General features: G+C 43.7%; 1 protein-coding gene across 1 annotated transcript; it reads left to right on the forward strand.

The window, feature by feature from the left end:
- The first annotated feature begins 1,032 nt into the window (after positions 1-1,032).
- LOC110697907 lies at positions 1,033-1,836 on the forward strand. Its single transcript, XM_021875310.1, has one exon. It carries the CDS (start codon positions 1,033-1,035, stop codon positions 1,834-1,836), a length of 804 nt encoding a protein of 267 aa, XP_021731002.1.
- The last annotated feature ends 15,714 nt before the right edge of the window (positions 1,837-17,550 follow it).

A 17,550-nucleotide genomic window follows, 5' to 3' on the forward strand; every position in this document is an offset into this window, starting at 1 on the left:
GATATTAGGGCTCTCAAACCACTATGGCTTGCATTCCTAGTGTGATAACCTTTTACAATTATAAATATTTATATTTGGATCATAATTTTGCCAGTACATTAGACTATTATATGATATTTTTACAGTTGTACAGAATAGTAACGGATAAACCTACCTCTATAAAAGACAGATTCCCCCCTCCCCCCTCGATTTCACCACAAATCCCTTATCCTTTTCCATTTTTTTTATCCAAAAATCACCCAAAATTTTTCACCCCTTCTTCTCCGATATGTTCCCCGACGACGACAACCAAAACACCCACTCCTTCGCTTTTGAGGAAGATTTAAGGAAGATAAAACAATATTTTCTTCTAATTATGGCGCTTGTAGTTCTGTTAGTAGCAATATTAATTTTTATCATGATGTACAAGTGAAATTTGTTTATTTGTCGTCTTAGTAGATTACAAGCATGTTTTTGTTTTATTATGTTGTTTTGTTGTTATTAATATCATTGTATAATATTATCGTTATTATTATAATTATTGTTACTACTGTTGTTGTCATTTTGCTATTTATGCGACCAATATGATTTAATTTTGCCTATTTATTTAATTACTCACAATAATAAACCAAGGGGGAGAAAAGAACTATATTATTTATGGTTTATTATTGTTAAATAAATTAATTATCATGTGTTTCATTAACAAACTATAAATATGGAAGAATTAAACCTATGTGTTGTACATGTGATTTATTATTATAAAATAATTATCACGTAATTTGTTGTAGTTAAAATGGGAGATCTGAAAAGACAATTCAGCATCCTAGATTTATCTGGAAAGAAATTTTTGGAATGGAAAGTGGATGCCATGATGAATTTAAAAGCTCAAGGGTTGGAGCACACTATTAAAGATAATAAAAGTCCCACTGGTCAAACAACTGATACTACCACTTCTACAATGACGGTTGTAAAACCGGTTACTGAACAAGAAAAGGCAAAAGCATTAGTGTTACCAAGACATCATTTACACGAAGGCCTTAAAACTGAATACATATGGTTGAAGATCCCAAAGAATTGTGGGATTGCCTTAATGAAAGATTTGGACACCACAAAAGGGTGCTCCTTCCTAAGGCATTATTTGACTGGACAAATTTATGGTTCCAGGATTTCAAATCTGTAATCAATTACAATTCAACCATACATGAGATAGTATCTATATTGAGATACTTTGATCATCCAGTCACCGATGAACAGATGATTGAAAAAACACTCACTACCTTTCATGCAAGCAACATACTGTTGCAAGAACAATATCGTGAAAGAGGTTTCAAAAGGTTTAATGAATTAATGAGTGTATTGCTTGTTGCGGAACAAAATAGTGATCTTTTGTTGAAAAATCATAATCTTAGACCAACTGGGTCTTTGGCCACTCATCATGAGGCAAATGCAACAAGTTCTTATCCACCCGAGGCAAATGCTACACGAAGAAGTGGACGTGGAAATTATTGCGGACGAGGCCGAGGACGTGGTAGAAATAATTTTCAAAGAAACAGTAATTTCAAAAATTCTGAAAAACTGAAGGGACAGTCATCTGGAAGCCAAAAACAAACTCCTTCAAAAGGAAAAGACACATGTTACAGATGTGGCATGACAGGGCATTGGGGACGTACTTGTCGTACGACCAAACATTTGGTAGACCTTTACCAGGCATCTATAAAAGGCAAAGAGAAAAATGCAGAAGCAAATTATGATAATGAAGAAAATGCTCCATGTCCTACCCTTGATGTGTCCGATTTTTTCATGGACAATGTTGAAATTGGAAATGATTTCATCTTTGGAGAAAATAACAATGCTTAGATAACCCATCTACTAATGTAATATATACTATGTTTTAATGTTTTATCTGTTATGTACTGTATTTTAAATGTCTAGTCATGTATTTTTAATTTCTATCTTCAATAAAAGTTTGTATGATATTATTCTAAACTAATCTCATATTTATTTTATGAAGATATGGATATGCGTGAAGTTGGTTCCGAATATCAGGGCCTTTTGGACAGTGGAACAACACACACTATCTTGAAGGATAGAAAATATTTTTCACAACTAAAGTTGTTTCAGGCAAATGTAAACACTATTTTCAGGTTAGCTAATTAATTGAAGGATCTGAAAAAGCTTGTATAATGCTTCCAAATGGAACAAAATTGATAATCAATAATGCTTTATACTCGAGTAAATCTCAAAGAAATCTCATAAGCTTTAAAGATGTACGCCAAAATGACTATCATTTAGAAACATGACAACAGGTCAAAAGGAGTATTTATGCCTCACGGCAGGAAAATATGGCAAGAAACACATTTATGAGAAATTGCCAGCATATTATTCGGGGTTATATCGTATAAACATACGACCCATGGAAATCAATATGATATCTAACCAGAAGTTAGATGACAAACATTTGATTATTTTACGGCATGATCGTTTAGGACATCCAGCAACTAGGATGATGCAAAGAATAAAGCGAATTCAATTGGACATTCAATAAGAAATGTCAAAATTCCTCGATCAGATGAATTAACATGCTCTGCATGTTCACTCGGTAAATTAATAATAAGGCCATCTATGAACAAAATTGCTACTGAATCTCCAAAATTCTTAGAAAGAATTCACGGAGATATTTGTGGGCCAATTAATCCGGCATGTGGACCATTTTCTATTTTCATGGTTTTAATTGATGCTCCTACACGATGGTCACATGTCAGTCTGCTTTCAAGGTGGAATGTTGCCTTTGCAAAATTACTTGCCCAAATTATCAAATTAAGAGCACAACTCCCAGATCATACAATAAAGAAAATAAGACTCGACAATTCTGGGAAATTTACATCCCAAACATTTAATGATTATTGTATGTCAATCGGAATTGATGTTGAACACCCAGTAGCTCATGTTCATACACAAAATGGTCTAGCTGAATCACTAGTTAAGAGATTACAATTGATTGCAAGACCATTATTAATGAGGTCAAAATTGCCATCATCTGTTTGGGGAAATGCTATAATACATGCAGCAGCACTAATTAGATTGAGACCTACAACTTATCATAAATTATCACCACTACAACTTGTTTGTGGTCAAGAACCAAGTATCTCACATCTGAAAATCTTTGGTTGTGTTGTATATGTTCCCATTGCTCCACCCTAACGAACAAAAATGGGTCCACAAAGAAGGCTGGGAATTTATGTCGGGTTTGAATCCCCCTCTATAATTAAATATCTTGAACCATTGATTGGTGACTTATTTACGGCTAGATTTGCTCACTGTCACTTTAATGAAGCAGTATTCCCAGCCTTAGGGGGAGAGAAAGTGGACCCACGCAAGAAAGAAATAGAACTTATTTGGAATGCAACACAACTGTGATGTTAGACCCACGAACAAATATGTGTGAACAAGAAGTCAAGAAAATTGTTCATTTACAAAGTGTTGCAAATCAATTGCCTAATGTATTTGTAGACATAAAGAAGGTGACAAAATCACATATACCAGCAGAAAATGCCTCTGCACGTACTGAAATCTCAACTGATAATAAGGCCATTGAGACTGAATCTCAAGCACGCAGAAAGCATGGGAGACCACTTGGTTCAAAAGATTCTAAACCAAGGAAATTGAAAAGATTGGATGGAATAGAAAATGAGACTAATGATGTTCCCCCGTCAGAAGGTCAAGAAAGACCAAATGTGGATAAAAGTAAGGAAAATGATGATAATCCAAAAGGGGACGAACAAGAAGACAACCCTACGGGGAATGAACAAGATGTTCAAAACATCGATAACAATGAAATTTCAATGAATTACGTCTCTACCAAGACTCAGTGGAATAGGAAAGATGTTATCGTGGATGAGATATTTGCAAATTCCATCGCAATCGACATTGTGTCTGATGAAAATGATGTTGAACCAAGAACAGTGGAAGAATGGCTACACAGGAGTGATTGGCCAAAGTGGAAGGAGAAGTCACTTGAGAAACGAGAAGTTTTCGGAAAAATAACTCTTACACCAGCAAGTGTAAAACCCATTGGATACAAATGGGTATTTGTGAGAAAACGTAATGAGAAAAATGAGATAGTTAGATACAAGGCAAGACTTGTAGCCCAAGGATTTTCTCAAATTTCAAGGATTGATTATGAAGAAACATATTCTCCAGTAGTTGATGCAACTACATTAAGATTTCTGGTAAGTTTGACAGTCACAAAAGGACTGCAAATAAGATTAATGGATGTAGTGATTGCGTATTTGTATGGGTCACTCGATACAGACATTTACATGAAAGTCCTCGAAGGACTAAAACTACCATAATACCACAAGCCTAGACAATTACTTTCCGTAAAACTAAAAAGGTCACTTTATGGATTAAAACAATCTGGAAGGATGTGGTATAACCGTCTCAGTAAATACCTTATGAGAGAAGGGTTCAAGAATAACCAAATTAGTCCCTGTGTTTTCATAAAGCGATCACAATCAGGATTCGCTATTATTGCAGTTTATGTTGATGATTTGAATATCATCGGAACCCCAAATGAACTTGAGAAAACTGCAAAATATATACTTGATGAAAGAATTTGAGATGAAAGACCTTGGAAAAACTAAATTTTGCCTTGGATTGCAAATCGAGCACTTGAGTCATGGTATTTTTGTCCATCAATCAAACTATACAGAAAGAGTTTTGAAAAGATTCTTCATGGACAAAGCAACTCCAATAAACTTCCTAATGGTTGTTCGTTCTTTGAGTATGAAAAACGATCCATTCAGACCACAAGAAGAAAATGAAAAAATTCTAGGTCCAGAAGTACCATACTTAAGTGCAATTGGAGCCTTAATGTACTTAGCTAACAACACTAGACCCGACATAGCTTTCTCTATGAACTTGTTAGCCAGGCACAGCAATGCACCAACATATAGGCATTGGAAGGGAGTCCGATACTTACTCCGGTACCTACAAGGAACACAAGACCTTGGTTTATATTATAAACCAAAACAAGATGCTGCCCTCATTGGGTATGTCGACGCTGGATATTTATTGCATCCTCAAAATGCCAAGTCACAAAATGGATATTTGTTCACTTATGGCGGCACTGCAATTTCATGGAAATCAACAAAGCATACATTGACTGTGACATCCTCAAATCATGCGGAGTTGATAGCCCTTTATGAAGCAGGACGAGAATGTGTATGGCTGAGGTCGATGATTAGTAATATCCAAGAAGAGTGTGGAATGAAAGCAGTAACAGAAAATCCAACCACCATCTTTGAAGACAATACAACATGCATCTCTAAAGTAACTGAAGGATATATTAAGGGAGATAGGACAAAACATATATCCCCAAAACTATTCTTCACACATGATCTGCAAAAGGATGAGGAAATAGATATCCAGCAAATTCAGTCTTGTGACAACCTTGCCGACCTGTTCACCAAATCACTTCCTTCCAAGAAATTTGAGCAATTAGTTCACAAAATTGGAATGCGACATCTTCGTAAACTATGCTGAAATCAGGGGGGAGCATTATATGCACTGCACTCTTTTTTCTTTCGATCGGGTTTTTATCCCAATGGGTTTTTCCTGACAAGGTTTTTAACGAGGCAGTATATTAAAGCATATAATATTTTTCTTTAAAGCAACCCATATCCTATTTCATGTGAACATTCAAGGGGGAGTGTTGAGAAAATGCCAAAAATGAAGTTCACATGAACTTGTAACACAATAATTTGGAGCTCATCACATGAACAAATTTAGGACAATAATTTGTATAAAAGTAAAATTATGTAAAATATTTTAATGGCAATATTTGCCTATAAATAAGTTCACTGTTTTGTGAACTAAAGAAGTAAGAAGAAAAACAATCAGATTTCCTACTTGCTCTATTTACTCTAGTCTATCTCCATTTTCATAAAATATCCAATATCATTCTATAGTTAGAAAAACTTTCATCTTTAACAATATTTGATTTTTTTTGGTGAAAAATATTGATATTTGATAGTGTGTTAGAAGATATACTTGCACTAATAGAAAAAGATAAATTAGCACCGCTAAATGCCCACCGGTTTTTAAAAACCGGTGCCAAAAATAAAAAAAAAATTGAGGGAAAGAGTATTCGCACCGGTTGAAACCAAACCGGTGCGAAATGATATAATTAGCACCGGTTCAAACCGGTGCGAATTAAAAACCAAAAAAAAAATAGAGGGAAAGAGTAATCGCACCGGTTCAAATTAAACCGGTGCCAAATGTTGTTATTAGCACCGGTTCAAACCAGTGCGAATTAAAAAAAAAATGGGTTTGCTTCTCTTCTTCTTCTTTCTTTCCCCCTGCTTTTCATTTCTGTTTTCCCTCGCAATTTTTCATTTTTCATTTCTCCTTTCTCTTGAATCCACCTCCTTCTCTCTCCATAACTCTCCTCCATTGAAGCGCGTGCTCTTAATTCTCCATTGAAGGGGATTATGAGCTTTCTCACCTCCATTGAAGTAGCTTCGAGGTAAGATTTTAGGGTTTGTCGTTAATTTCATTGTCAGTATATGTAGTAATTTTAGGGTTCTTGATTAGGGGATTTTTATCCACCAATCACCGTCTGACAAGTGGACCAACCAGGTTCCGCCACGTGTCTTTCACGTAGGCCAATAGGAGCCTGCCACGTGTCAATTGCAGATTCGTCCTCTGCGGACCAATTGAGACACGCCACGTGTCCACCCATGCCAAATGGGAAAACCGGCCACCAAGGCCCAATCCTGTTTAGAGGCCCGATCAGCCCTAGGTTTACCCTAAACCTAGAGAGTGGCACGCTTCTCAAGACTATAAATACTCCTCTTAATCCTTATTAAGAGAGAGAGAGAACTCTAATAACACACGGATTATACATTAAACACTCTCACCTAGAGAGACTAAACCACTTTAATTTCCGTATTAATTACTCCTTAATCAGGTACTAACTTGACCGTTGGAGGCGGAGCTCTCAGGAGTCTCCGTTATTTTGCAGGTACAGGCGGCCGGTTCCAGTCTCGGTGTTGTAACTCTCCCGCAAGACATCAGAAAACCCCGAAACATTTGGCGCCGTCTGTGGGGAGAGTACTTCTGAGATGGCATCCAAGTCTGTACCGACTCCTGAAGAGAGGCGTCCCCTAAACGACCCTCAAGTTCAGTCGGACCATGACACCGAAAGTGAATTTGAAGTGGAAACTCATACAGCTCCAGACGGGACCCTGAGGGCCCGACGTACCCGTCATACTGAAAGGAGGGAACGGGAGCATCTTCAAACAGGAAGCGAGCCAGCAGGCGCACCGCCTGCTCGGCAACAGCCGACTGATGGGTCTGCTCCCATCACAAGGAACGAACTCATGACCTTCATGAGGGACTTCAAGGGAGAGATTCAAGAGTTGATCAACAAAAAGCCGCCTGCTTCAGTCAAAGAGCAGTCGGCCAAAAAACCTTCCACTTCACTGAAGAGGAAGCCAGTTCAAGGGCGAGAGGCGACCCCTCATCCTAAATCCAAGAAGCGGGAGCCACCTGCTCTTGATTTCACAAAATTCTGTCATCCTACGGGAAATAGGAAACCTGTTCGTCACATTCAGGCGGACGGGTCGAAGAAAACATACACAGACGCTCGTCTGCTGTTAGAACAGAAGAAGAGTGACCGACTGTCAGAGTCGGCCTCTACTTTAAATTTTCAAGAAAGTTTACAAAATACCTCGATGAGGCATACCCAGTCGTATCATGAGAGTCAGTCAGGCGGCACCTCCCGTCAGTCAGGCTTTCATAGCGACCAGGCGGTACCAAACCTACCGTTTGTACCGCAACAACAGTATTTTATGCAGCCACCTCCATTTGGTGGACCTGCAGCAAAAAACGTCCAACCTATGGACTGGCAGCTACGGTTGCTTAGACTTGGTGAACAGCCGTCGGCCTTCTCCAAGGAAATTACTGAAGCCGCTCAGCCGGCCAAAGTAAAAAATGTACTAGTAGGCGCCTATGACGGCACTACTAACCCAGAAGACCATCTGATGACATTCACCAACCTGATGTACCTTCAAGGGTTGGATGATTCCACTTGGTGCAAGTGTTTCCCAGCGACTCTCAAGGGAATCGCACAGCAATGGTTCGGCAACCTGCCGACTGGTTGTGTAAACAGCTTCAGGACGCTTGCTTACTTATTTGCCTCCAACTTCGCCATGAATATCCCTGCGAAGAAAACGACCCTTGATTTGGGAACAATTCAGCAGGGCGAGAAGGAGGGGCTTCGTTCTTACATCAGGCGGTTCAACCTGATGAGAATACAGATTCAAGGGTTACCGGATGAGGTAGCTTATACTGACTTTTTTAGAGGTCTCAAAGACGGGTCTACCTTCAAATTTGATTTAGTTCGAAAAAGGGTGGCGACTCTTCAAGAGGCCTTGATTGAAGCAGAAGCATATATACAGGCGACTGATCTGTGTACGATAAAACAGTCAGACGGGAAAAGGTTCGACAAAAGAGAAGGACGACAGAAACAGTCGTCTAACAAAGATGAGAAAAGAAAAGAGGTCTGGGCGGCTGATTCCTCTAAACAGCCGGCCCAGAAAAAGAAAAAAGAATTCAAACCATACTCCCCAAAGTATGTGTTTAACAAGGATAACCAGTTTATCCTAAAAGAAATAAAGGGACGGTTCTCAATTGAGAAGCTGGTCCCCATGAAAGGTTCTGCAAACAACCGGAACCAAGACAAAATCTGTGCTTATCATGATGACGTTGGTCATCACACCAATGACTGCATCAGTCTCATGCGGTACCTAGACCGCTTGGCTGAGCAAGGTGATCTTGACACTTATGTCAAGAAATCTACGGGGAACACTTCCTCCAAAAAGCAGTCGGCCAAAAAGAATCAACAGGCCGACAGTTCCGATACTGATGATGCAGTCGTCTACACCATTGCAGGCGGCTTCTCAGGAGGTGGCCCCACTATTAGGGGCAACAAAGATAATATAAGGCGGTTAGATGTAAATTCCGTTCACCAAGAACGGCCGTCCAAATATACATTTCCTGAGATTGCCATCACTGAAGAGGATCTAGGAGGGGTAAGGGGGCCGCATGACGACCCTCTCGTTATCGAATGTAAAGTGGCCAACCAGAGAGTCGGCCGAATCCTCATAGATACCGGGAGCTCCTCAGATCTCATCAGCAGCAAATGTCTGTCAAAACTAAAATATCAGACGGACTGCATACATCCGGCCTCCCACCCTTTAATAGGGTTTGGAGGAGGAGTCGTCCACCCACTGGGACGAGTAGATTTACCCATTCGCCTGGGCGAAAAAGGGGAAGGACGACACATGGTAGTCCGGTTCCTAGTAGTAGAGGAACTCTCGGCCTACAACTTGATTCTGGGTCGACCAACCCTGAATAATTCCAAGGCTGTTATAATCCCGTCTCTTATGCTGCTTAAGTTTGAGAGGGATAATGGAACAGTCGGCTCCCTAAGGGGAGATCAGAGGATGGCCCGAGAGTGCTATCTCTCGGATGTCAAGCCCACTGTTATGGCCACTGGGTCAAGTGGAGAAAAAACAGACCTTGACAATGACAAGGAGAGTGCGCCTGTTCAAGAAACAGGCGACAAAAAGAGAAAGGCGTCCCAGACAGAGTCCGCAAGAAAAGCAAGAAAATAGCAATCATTGGCAGAGGAGCGGCCGGATGAGTTCCGCCCTCAGCCGGCTGGTGAGCATGCGAACCTGATCTTAGACGACTCACGTCCTGACCGAACAGTCAAAGTTGGGACGACTGCTCTGAGAAACCTTGGTGACGACTTTCACAACCTATTAAAAGAATACAAGGACATCTTTGCATTTGAAGTCCATGAAATGCCAGGCATTAGTCCTGATCTGGCAGTACATAAACTCGCTGTGGATCCGAAAAAGAAGCCGGTACGGCAAAAGAAGCGGAACCATGGCGAAGAAAGAAGTCAGGCGGCAGCCGCCGAAGTTAAAAAATTACTTGACGCAGGGTTCATTCGGCAATGTTACTTCCCAGACTGGGTTGCAAATGTGGTACTTGTTAAAAAGCCGAATGGTACCTGGCGAATGTGTGTAGACTACACAGACTTGAATAAGGCGTGCCCCAAAGACAGTTACCCTCTGCCTAAAATTGATAGCCTGGTCGACTCAACAACCGGCCATGCTTTGATGAGCTTTATGGACGCCTACTCTGGTTTCCATCAAATTCCTTTGTGGAAGAAAGATCAGGAGAAGACGGCCTTCGTCACTGATCAGGGGTTATACTGTTACACTGTCATGCCGTTTGGTCTTAAGAATGCCCCGGCTACCTTCCAACGAATGATAAACACAGTGTTCTTTGATCAAATTGGGAGAAACGTCGAGGCATATATTGATGATATGATTGTCAAGACTAAACTTCAGAAAGATCATCTGACGGACCTCCGAGAAACTTTCGCCACACTCAGGCGGCACCATGTCATGCTCAATCCCAAGAAATGTGTATTTGGAGTTGAGTCTGAGAAATTTCTCGGATTCCTTATCAATCAGAGAGGAATAGAGGCGAACCCTGAGAAGGTGCAGGCGGTCATCGACATGCAGTCGCCCCGTACCGTCCGAGAGGTTCAGAAGTTAACAGGTTGTCTGGCGGCCTTGGGGAGATTCCTAAGCCGATTAGGCGACAAATGCCTATACTTTTTCCAGGCAATTAAGAAAAAGGCAAGGTTTGAATGGGGGCCGGATGCTGAGGCCGCCTTCCAGAAATTGAAAGTTCACTTGCATTCCTTGCCGAGGCTGGTCAGCCCTTTGCCCAAAGAAGTACTTTACATGTATTTGGCCGTCTCTGATCATGCGTTAAGCGCTGTGCTCCTTGCTGAAAGGGACGGCTGTCAGCTCCCGGTCTACTTTGTCAGTCACGTACTGAAAAATGCCGAGTTGAGGTATCCCCTAGTGGAGAAATTTGGTCTTGCACTCTTCATGGCTGTTAAAAAATTGAAGCCCTAGCACATGCAGTCGTCGTGTATACCGACCAACCAATCAAGCGGCCCCTTACCGTCATGGAGTCGTCAGGACGAATGATCAAATGGGCCATAGAAATTCAGAGCCTCGAAGTTACTTTCGAGCCTAGAAAAGCAGTGAAGGGGCAAGCCTTTGCTGACTCTATTGTAGAGATGACTCGTCCTCCTGACTCTCAAGTTCCAGACCAAGTCTGGAAGGTATATGTGGACGGAAGCTCTACTTCAAATGGTTGTGGAGCAGGCGTCGTATGTCAATCTCCAGAGGGCGACAGGTTCGAGTATGCTCTACGCTTCAGTTTTCAGGCTTCAAACAATGAGGCAGAATATGAAGCTTTACTAGCCGGGATCCGCATGTGCAAGGCGGCAGGGGCAAGAAAAATAGACGCCTGTTCTGATTCACAATTGATAGTGAGTCAGTACAATGGCGAATACGAAGCAACCCATCCGGCCATGATCAAGTATTTACAGGCGGTCCGACAAGCAGTCGGCTCCCTTGAGGATTTCCATCTGATCCAAGTGCCGAGATCAGAAAACAACCAGGCAGATGCACTGTCAAAATTAGCATCATCCGCCTCCTCCGATACTCCCCGAACTGTTTTTTGGGAAGTAATGGAGAAGAGAAGCATCGAGGAAAACCCTATTGGAATCCTAGACAGAAGCTCAACCTGGATGGATTCAATCAGGGCATATCTGACAAACGGTACACTGCCGGATGATCCTCAACAGGCGGCAGCACTGAAAAGACGAGCCACCAATTTTGAAATTATAAAGGGAGAACTTCACAAAAGGGGGTACCTACAACCCTTCTTAAAGTGTGTTACTCCTGAAAAGGGACGAGAGATACTAGACGATCTCCACTCTGGTTACTGTGCTTCACATATAGGTGGAAGGACGCTTGCTCAACGGGCAAGGCGCCAGGGCTACTTCTGGCCTACCTTAGAAGCGGATGCAATGGAGATGGTGAAAAAATGTGACAAGTGCCAAAGGTTTGGCAAATTAATTCACCGTCCGGCTACTGACCTCACTACCATTCATAGCCCACTACCGTTTGCTAAGTGGGGCATGGACATTCTGGGTCCATATACGCCTGCTACAGGCGGCAGAAGGTATATACTTGTTGCCGTTGACTACTTCACTAAATGGGTAGAGGCGGAGGCTGTAAAGGGAATTAAGACGAAAGATGTAATTTCATTCATTTGGAAAAACGTCATCACTCGGTTTGGGGTTCCCATGTCTATGGTTTTTGATAATGGTCCCCAATTTGAGACGCCTGTTCTCAAAAGCTGGTTGGGTGACCAAGGAATTGCAAACTACTTTGCATCTGTCGGCTGTCCACAAGCAAACGGCCAGGTAGAAGCCTTTAATAAAATCATCTCAGACGGTCTCAAGAAAAAGATTGAACGAGGAGGCGGCCTATGGGCGGATGAACTACCACATGTTCTCTGGGCCATTAGGACGACTGAAAAAGGGGCGAATGGAGAAACTCCATTCCTCCTAACTTATGGTGCGGAAGCTGTCCTTCCAATAGAACACTACGAGCCGACTCTTCTAGTAATGCTATATGACGAAGAGGCAAACTGGGAAGCCATGCGCCTGGCATTAGACTCACTTCCTGAAAAGAGGGGCAATGCTGTTTTGCGCCATGAGATCTATCGCCTGAGAATGACTAGATCATACAACAAAAAAGTACACAGGCGTCCACTCAAAGTAGGGGACTTTGTACTTAGAAAAATGGAAGCAGTTGGTAGGGCTAATGAGTCTGGCAAACTAACTCCCAACTGGGAAGGACCCTACCGAATCTATGAGGAAGTCAGGGACGGTACCTACCGTCTGGAAACACCAGACGGACAACCGTTGCCTCGAACTTGGAATGTAGATAACCTCAAAAAATATTTCTTCTGAATGATGTAAAGTAAAGAGCTACTTAATAAAGTTTGCACTTACTATTCAATTTTGTATTACGAGGGGCATGCCGTCTGTACCTTTACAGTCGGCTACTCTCCATTGAGTTTTTTCACTATCTTCAGAGGGGCATGCCGTCTGTTCCTTTACAGTCGGCTACTCCCCATTGAGTATTTTACTCACAATACTTAGCTAAAAAGAGTAGGGCCTGGCCGACCCTGTGCCTACAGGCGGCTACCTTTCTTTTACTTAGCACCTACGTTCACCAAGAACTTACCAAGGCAACCGGCCGAATGATCAGACCAGGCGCCAAGCCACCTGATCAATTTACAAAACTAATACGACCTGTCCCAACATCATAGCAGGCGTCCGACGGCATCCCTCCGGATGAAATTCGTCGCAGAGAGCAGCTCCCTTTTGGGTGGAACATTGTTCTATAAACTAATTACACGGCACCTATACGACTGTCCCCAAGGGCAACCACGTAGCCGTTTTTGAGACAAGGATAACTCTATCACTAACCAAACCAGTGGTAGCAGTTGACATCTGAGTCAGATGACCGCCTGTATTACTTGGGATAAATGCAGGGGGTACCTATTGAGTTAATAGCCAACAAACATTGGCGAATCAAGGGGTCTAGCCGGCCTACGTCGCCTGGTACCTCTACTTCTCAAACAAAAGTGGCGGCGACTGAGTAACTCCAACGTTAACTCATAGTCACTCCTTCAAACTTGGTATGGAACCTAAAAAGTTGGAGTCGTCCGCCTGTTTGAAACAAACAAGGGCACTCAAACCCCTATTCCTACTAGGTAACCTATTGAGTTAATAGCCAACAAACATTGGCAAATCAAGAGGATCAGCCGGCCTCCGCCGCCTGGTACCTCTACTACTCAATCTAGATTGTGACGAAGACTAAGTAACTCTTATGTTAACTTAATAGTCACTCAAACTTAGTATGGAGCCTAAAAGGTATGAGTCGTCCGCCTGTTTTTAACAAACAGGGGCTCTCAACCACTACTCTTGCTAGGTTAACAAATTACGAGTTAAAAGCCAACATTGGCAATAAAGGGAAACAACCGGTACCCGCCGCTTGTTATCCTACTTAATTCCTTGGCGACTAGGTAATACTATTTACTTGGTCAGACCGATTGAATAAATGGCCGACTGATCGCCCAGCTTGGAAACAGACAACCAGTCGTCCAGGGGCATAGGCGGACCATCCGTACCTGTCTACAATCGGCCATGCAAAACAGTCGATATAGTGTACAATGCAATATCAAATATTCAACACTTAGACAAATTTCAAGCAAAGAATGATTTCATTAATGAAGATAAAAATATTCAGAACCCCGGCCCCCTGGCCGGGTAAATACAATCAAACGGCACGCAGGCCGTGGAAAGAATACATAAAGCTTAAGAAGGGGGCAGTTCAGTATTAGCAGTTGCCGCCTGGTCAGCACTCTTCTTGCTGGACTCGGCTTCAGCTGCATCCTTTTTCGATGCCTTGCCCCCAAGTGGCACAAGCGCCACAACCGGCTCATCCTCAACCAAGGCCTCCTCCAACGCCTCGTCCTCAGCAGCCGCCAGGATCTCTTGATTATATATTTCAGAACACTGGCGGTACGTTTTTTCCCACGAGGCAAAGTCGGCACTGGGGAAGAGGCGGCTCCAGGTCATGCGCTGGATCTGGGAAGAGTCTTCAATCATCTCTCGGACGAGCTCTCTCTTCTCTTGCTCAGCCTTCTCCGAGAGCTCTCTCTTCTCTTGATCAGCCTTCTCCGAGAGCTCTTTGGTTAGACTCTTCTCCTGGGTCACCAGGCGTTCTTTTACGTTAGCCAAGGATTTTTCCATGGCATCGTAGGAGAGTATCTTTTGGCGGAGAGGTTTAAGCTCGGCCTTGAGGTTGGAGACGGTCGCCTCCAGCTCGCTGTTCCTCTTCTGGGCCGCCTCTAACTGAGCCCGGATAGCGGCGGCAGCCTGCGCCTGATAATAAAGAATATCAATTGTCAGAACTTCATTTTGGGCAATTAGAAACATTGCCTTATCACAGTTAGAGGCGGCCATAGCTTTTGCAGCCTTTACCTCTTTGTTTTTCCGATCAAGCGGCTTGCGAAGGCCGTTCACTCGAAGCAGGGCCTAAGTAAAAAGGGAACAGACGTCAGTTTCCAAACAAGATAACAGGCGTCCTGGAACTCAAACACAAAAAATGCTAAGTATACCTCAGCAAGGACCCCTGCAATCCTATCAAGGTCAAGGGTGCCGACACCCCTGACCGACTCCCTTTCAGATGGAGGAACTGCTTTGATCATGGACTTGGCTACCTCTACCAAGTCAGGTTCCTGAGGGCCGGCTGCATCAAGCGTAAAAAAGCAAGTTAGACCTAGTCAAGAAGAAAGCAAGTGAAAGTTTTTACAAGTAATTGTCCATACTTCTAGGCGGCCCCGCCGGAGTTTTAGAAGAAGTGGCCGCCTGCTTTTCAGCCGCCACTGTTTTCCTGGAAGACCCAAGAGAGCTTGCAACAGTCGTCCTCCGGGCCTTGGGGTCCGGCTGTTGCGAGGAAGAAGCTCTTGGAGTGCCCGACTGAAAAAAAAAAAAAAAAAAGAGTTAGTATATGCATAAGCCAACTCCTAAAAGAGGAAGAGTTTCGAGGCCTACCAAGGGTGCCCCCTTGTTGGGGGAGTCGGTACAAGACTGTTGCATGAGAGAGGCCCGCAACATGGCCGCCGCAGTCTTGGATGCTGTTATTTTACTCATGGCGTCAGCTGCAAAAAATAAACAGCAAAGTTAGTAAAAATCTCAAGTAAACAAGGCGTGAAAAACAGAGTATTTGTCAGGCCAGCTACCTCTAGAGCACCGACTGCTGAGGCCACAGGCGGACAAAAAGTACTCGTCACAGAGCCACTTAAAGCTCGGGACGCAGTTCAGGGGTACTTGCTCTCGTACCCTTGAAGTAGAGTTCACCCTAGTCTCTACTTTGAAGAGTCCTTTGTCTAGGATCTCTTTTTTAGCCTTTGGGGGAACAGGCGGCATGCTGCGGCCGCCTGCGAGAAGAGGCGGATCCCTATTCCACTTGTTAAAGCGTTTGTTCAGCTCCGTGTCTGAACCCTCGATGATAAGGAAGGTGTTCCGCCAATCCTTCCATTTGTTCGCCTTACCTCTCGTCATGAGGTAGCCCCTGTGGCTTGTTAATTGATACCAGCCGGTACCGCCCGACTTAGGGGTCCGGTTGAGATAGTTCATGTGGGCGAAAGCCTCGAAGCTTGGCTCCACCCCGTACATTTCGCACCCGGCCACATAGCCGAGTACGTTTACCCAAGAGTTGGGGGCTAACTGCCATAACCCCAAATCATACCCATCTAAAATCCGCTGAACAGCCGGATGTAATGGGAAGCGCAGTCCAGCTTTGATGGCCGCCTCATAGCAGCCAAAGCAGCTGCTATCATAGCTGGTACCAGCCGGCCAGACGACAGTGTCTTCTGGATCCGGCACGAACAGTAAAAATCCGGGGCCCATTCTGTGGTTAGCTATAAAGCTCTCCACTTTGTCTTTCATGGCCGTGATCCGGCCCCGGGGTACCGTGCAGTAGTAGGGGGTGTTTTCCTCTCTGTAAGAGGCGGACGGCTCCGCCCAATTGCTCCCCTTCTCAACTGCATGAGAAAGCCTCGCCTCTTGTAGGCGGCTGTTTCTTTCTTCTGAGCCTGGAGAAGCGTGGCCAGAAGAGCTGGACTCGGACTCGTCCTCTGACGAGTTCGAAGAGGACGACTCCTCCCCTCTCCCAGAGGGGCCCGCCTCCTCTCCCTCAGAAGGAGCAGGAGAAAAGTTGGACATATCAACGGTAAAATGGGAAGGGACCACCTTGCCCCCTCCCTCAGAATTGTCGGCTTGGCAGCCGCCTTGTTTCCTTTCTACATCTGGCGCTTGGTCAGATGTTTCACTAATGGGCACCCTTTGGGAGGAGCCGTCCGAGTTTGAGATCCTAGCAGTCTTCTTTGTTCTGGCCATCACGTTCTGCATAGACACAGATACAGTCGGACTTTGTATAAAGGGCAAAGATGGGTCCAGAAAAGGGCAGGCGGCACTCCTAGTCCTAGATTCAGCCGTCCCCGGTGACCGGCTGATCACTAACTTAGGTCGTGTCGTGTGCTTCCATGGTGCCATTTCAAAAAATAATAATAAGAAAAAAAATTAAGAATAAGAGAACCGACGGTTACCTGAACGAGTGACGACTGATGAAATTCTGAAATCCCTTGCAAACGGCTTGTCAGAGCAGGCGGTAGGCAACAAAAGTGTCAGAGCAAGTTCAGGGGTCCGAATGTTCTCTCGCAAAGTTCTCAAATGTGAAAAATGACCGAAGTCAGCACTTCCTTATATAGGCAAAGTGAGAAGGCGAAGGGTCGCTTCCAAATTCAAAATTTGGGCGGGAAAATCTCTCGGCCATTTGCAAGGTGACACCTGCAGCAGGCCGTCGCCTGTCACCATGCGACACCTGTCACAGGCGACACGTGACCAGTCACGTGCCACCTGTGAGGGGCAAATGATTAGGGGATTTTTATCCACCAATCACCGTCTGACAAGTGGACCAACCAGGTTCCGCCACGTGTCTTTCACGTAGGCCAATAGGAGCCTGCCACGTGTCAATTGCAGATTCG

Source organism: Chenopodium quinoa, unplaced genomic scaffold (genome assembly GCF_001683475.1).
Source record: "Chenopodium quinoa cultivar QQ74 unplaced genomic scaffold, ASM168347v1, whole genome shotgun sequence".
In the NCBI taxonomy this organism is placed as follows: Eukaryota; Viridiplantae; Streptophyta; class Magnoliopsida; order Caryophyllales; family Amaranthaceae; genus Chenopodium; species Chenopodium quinoa.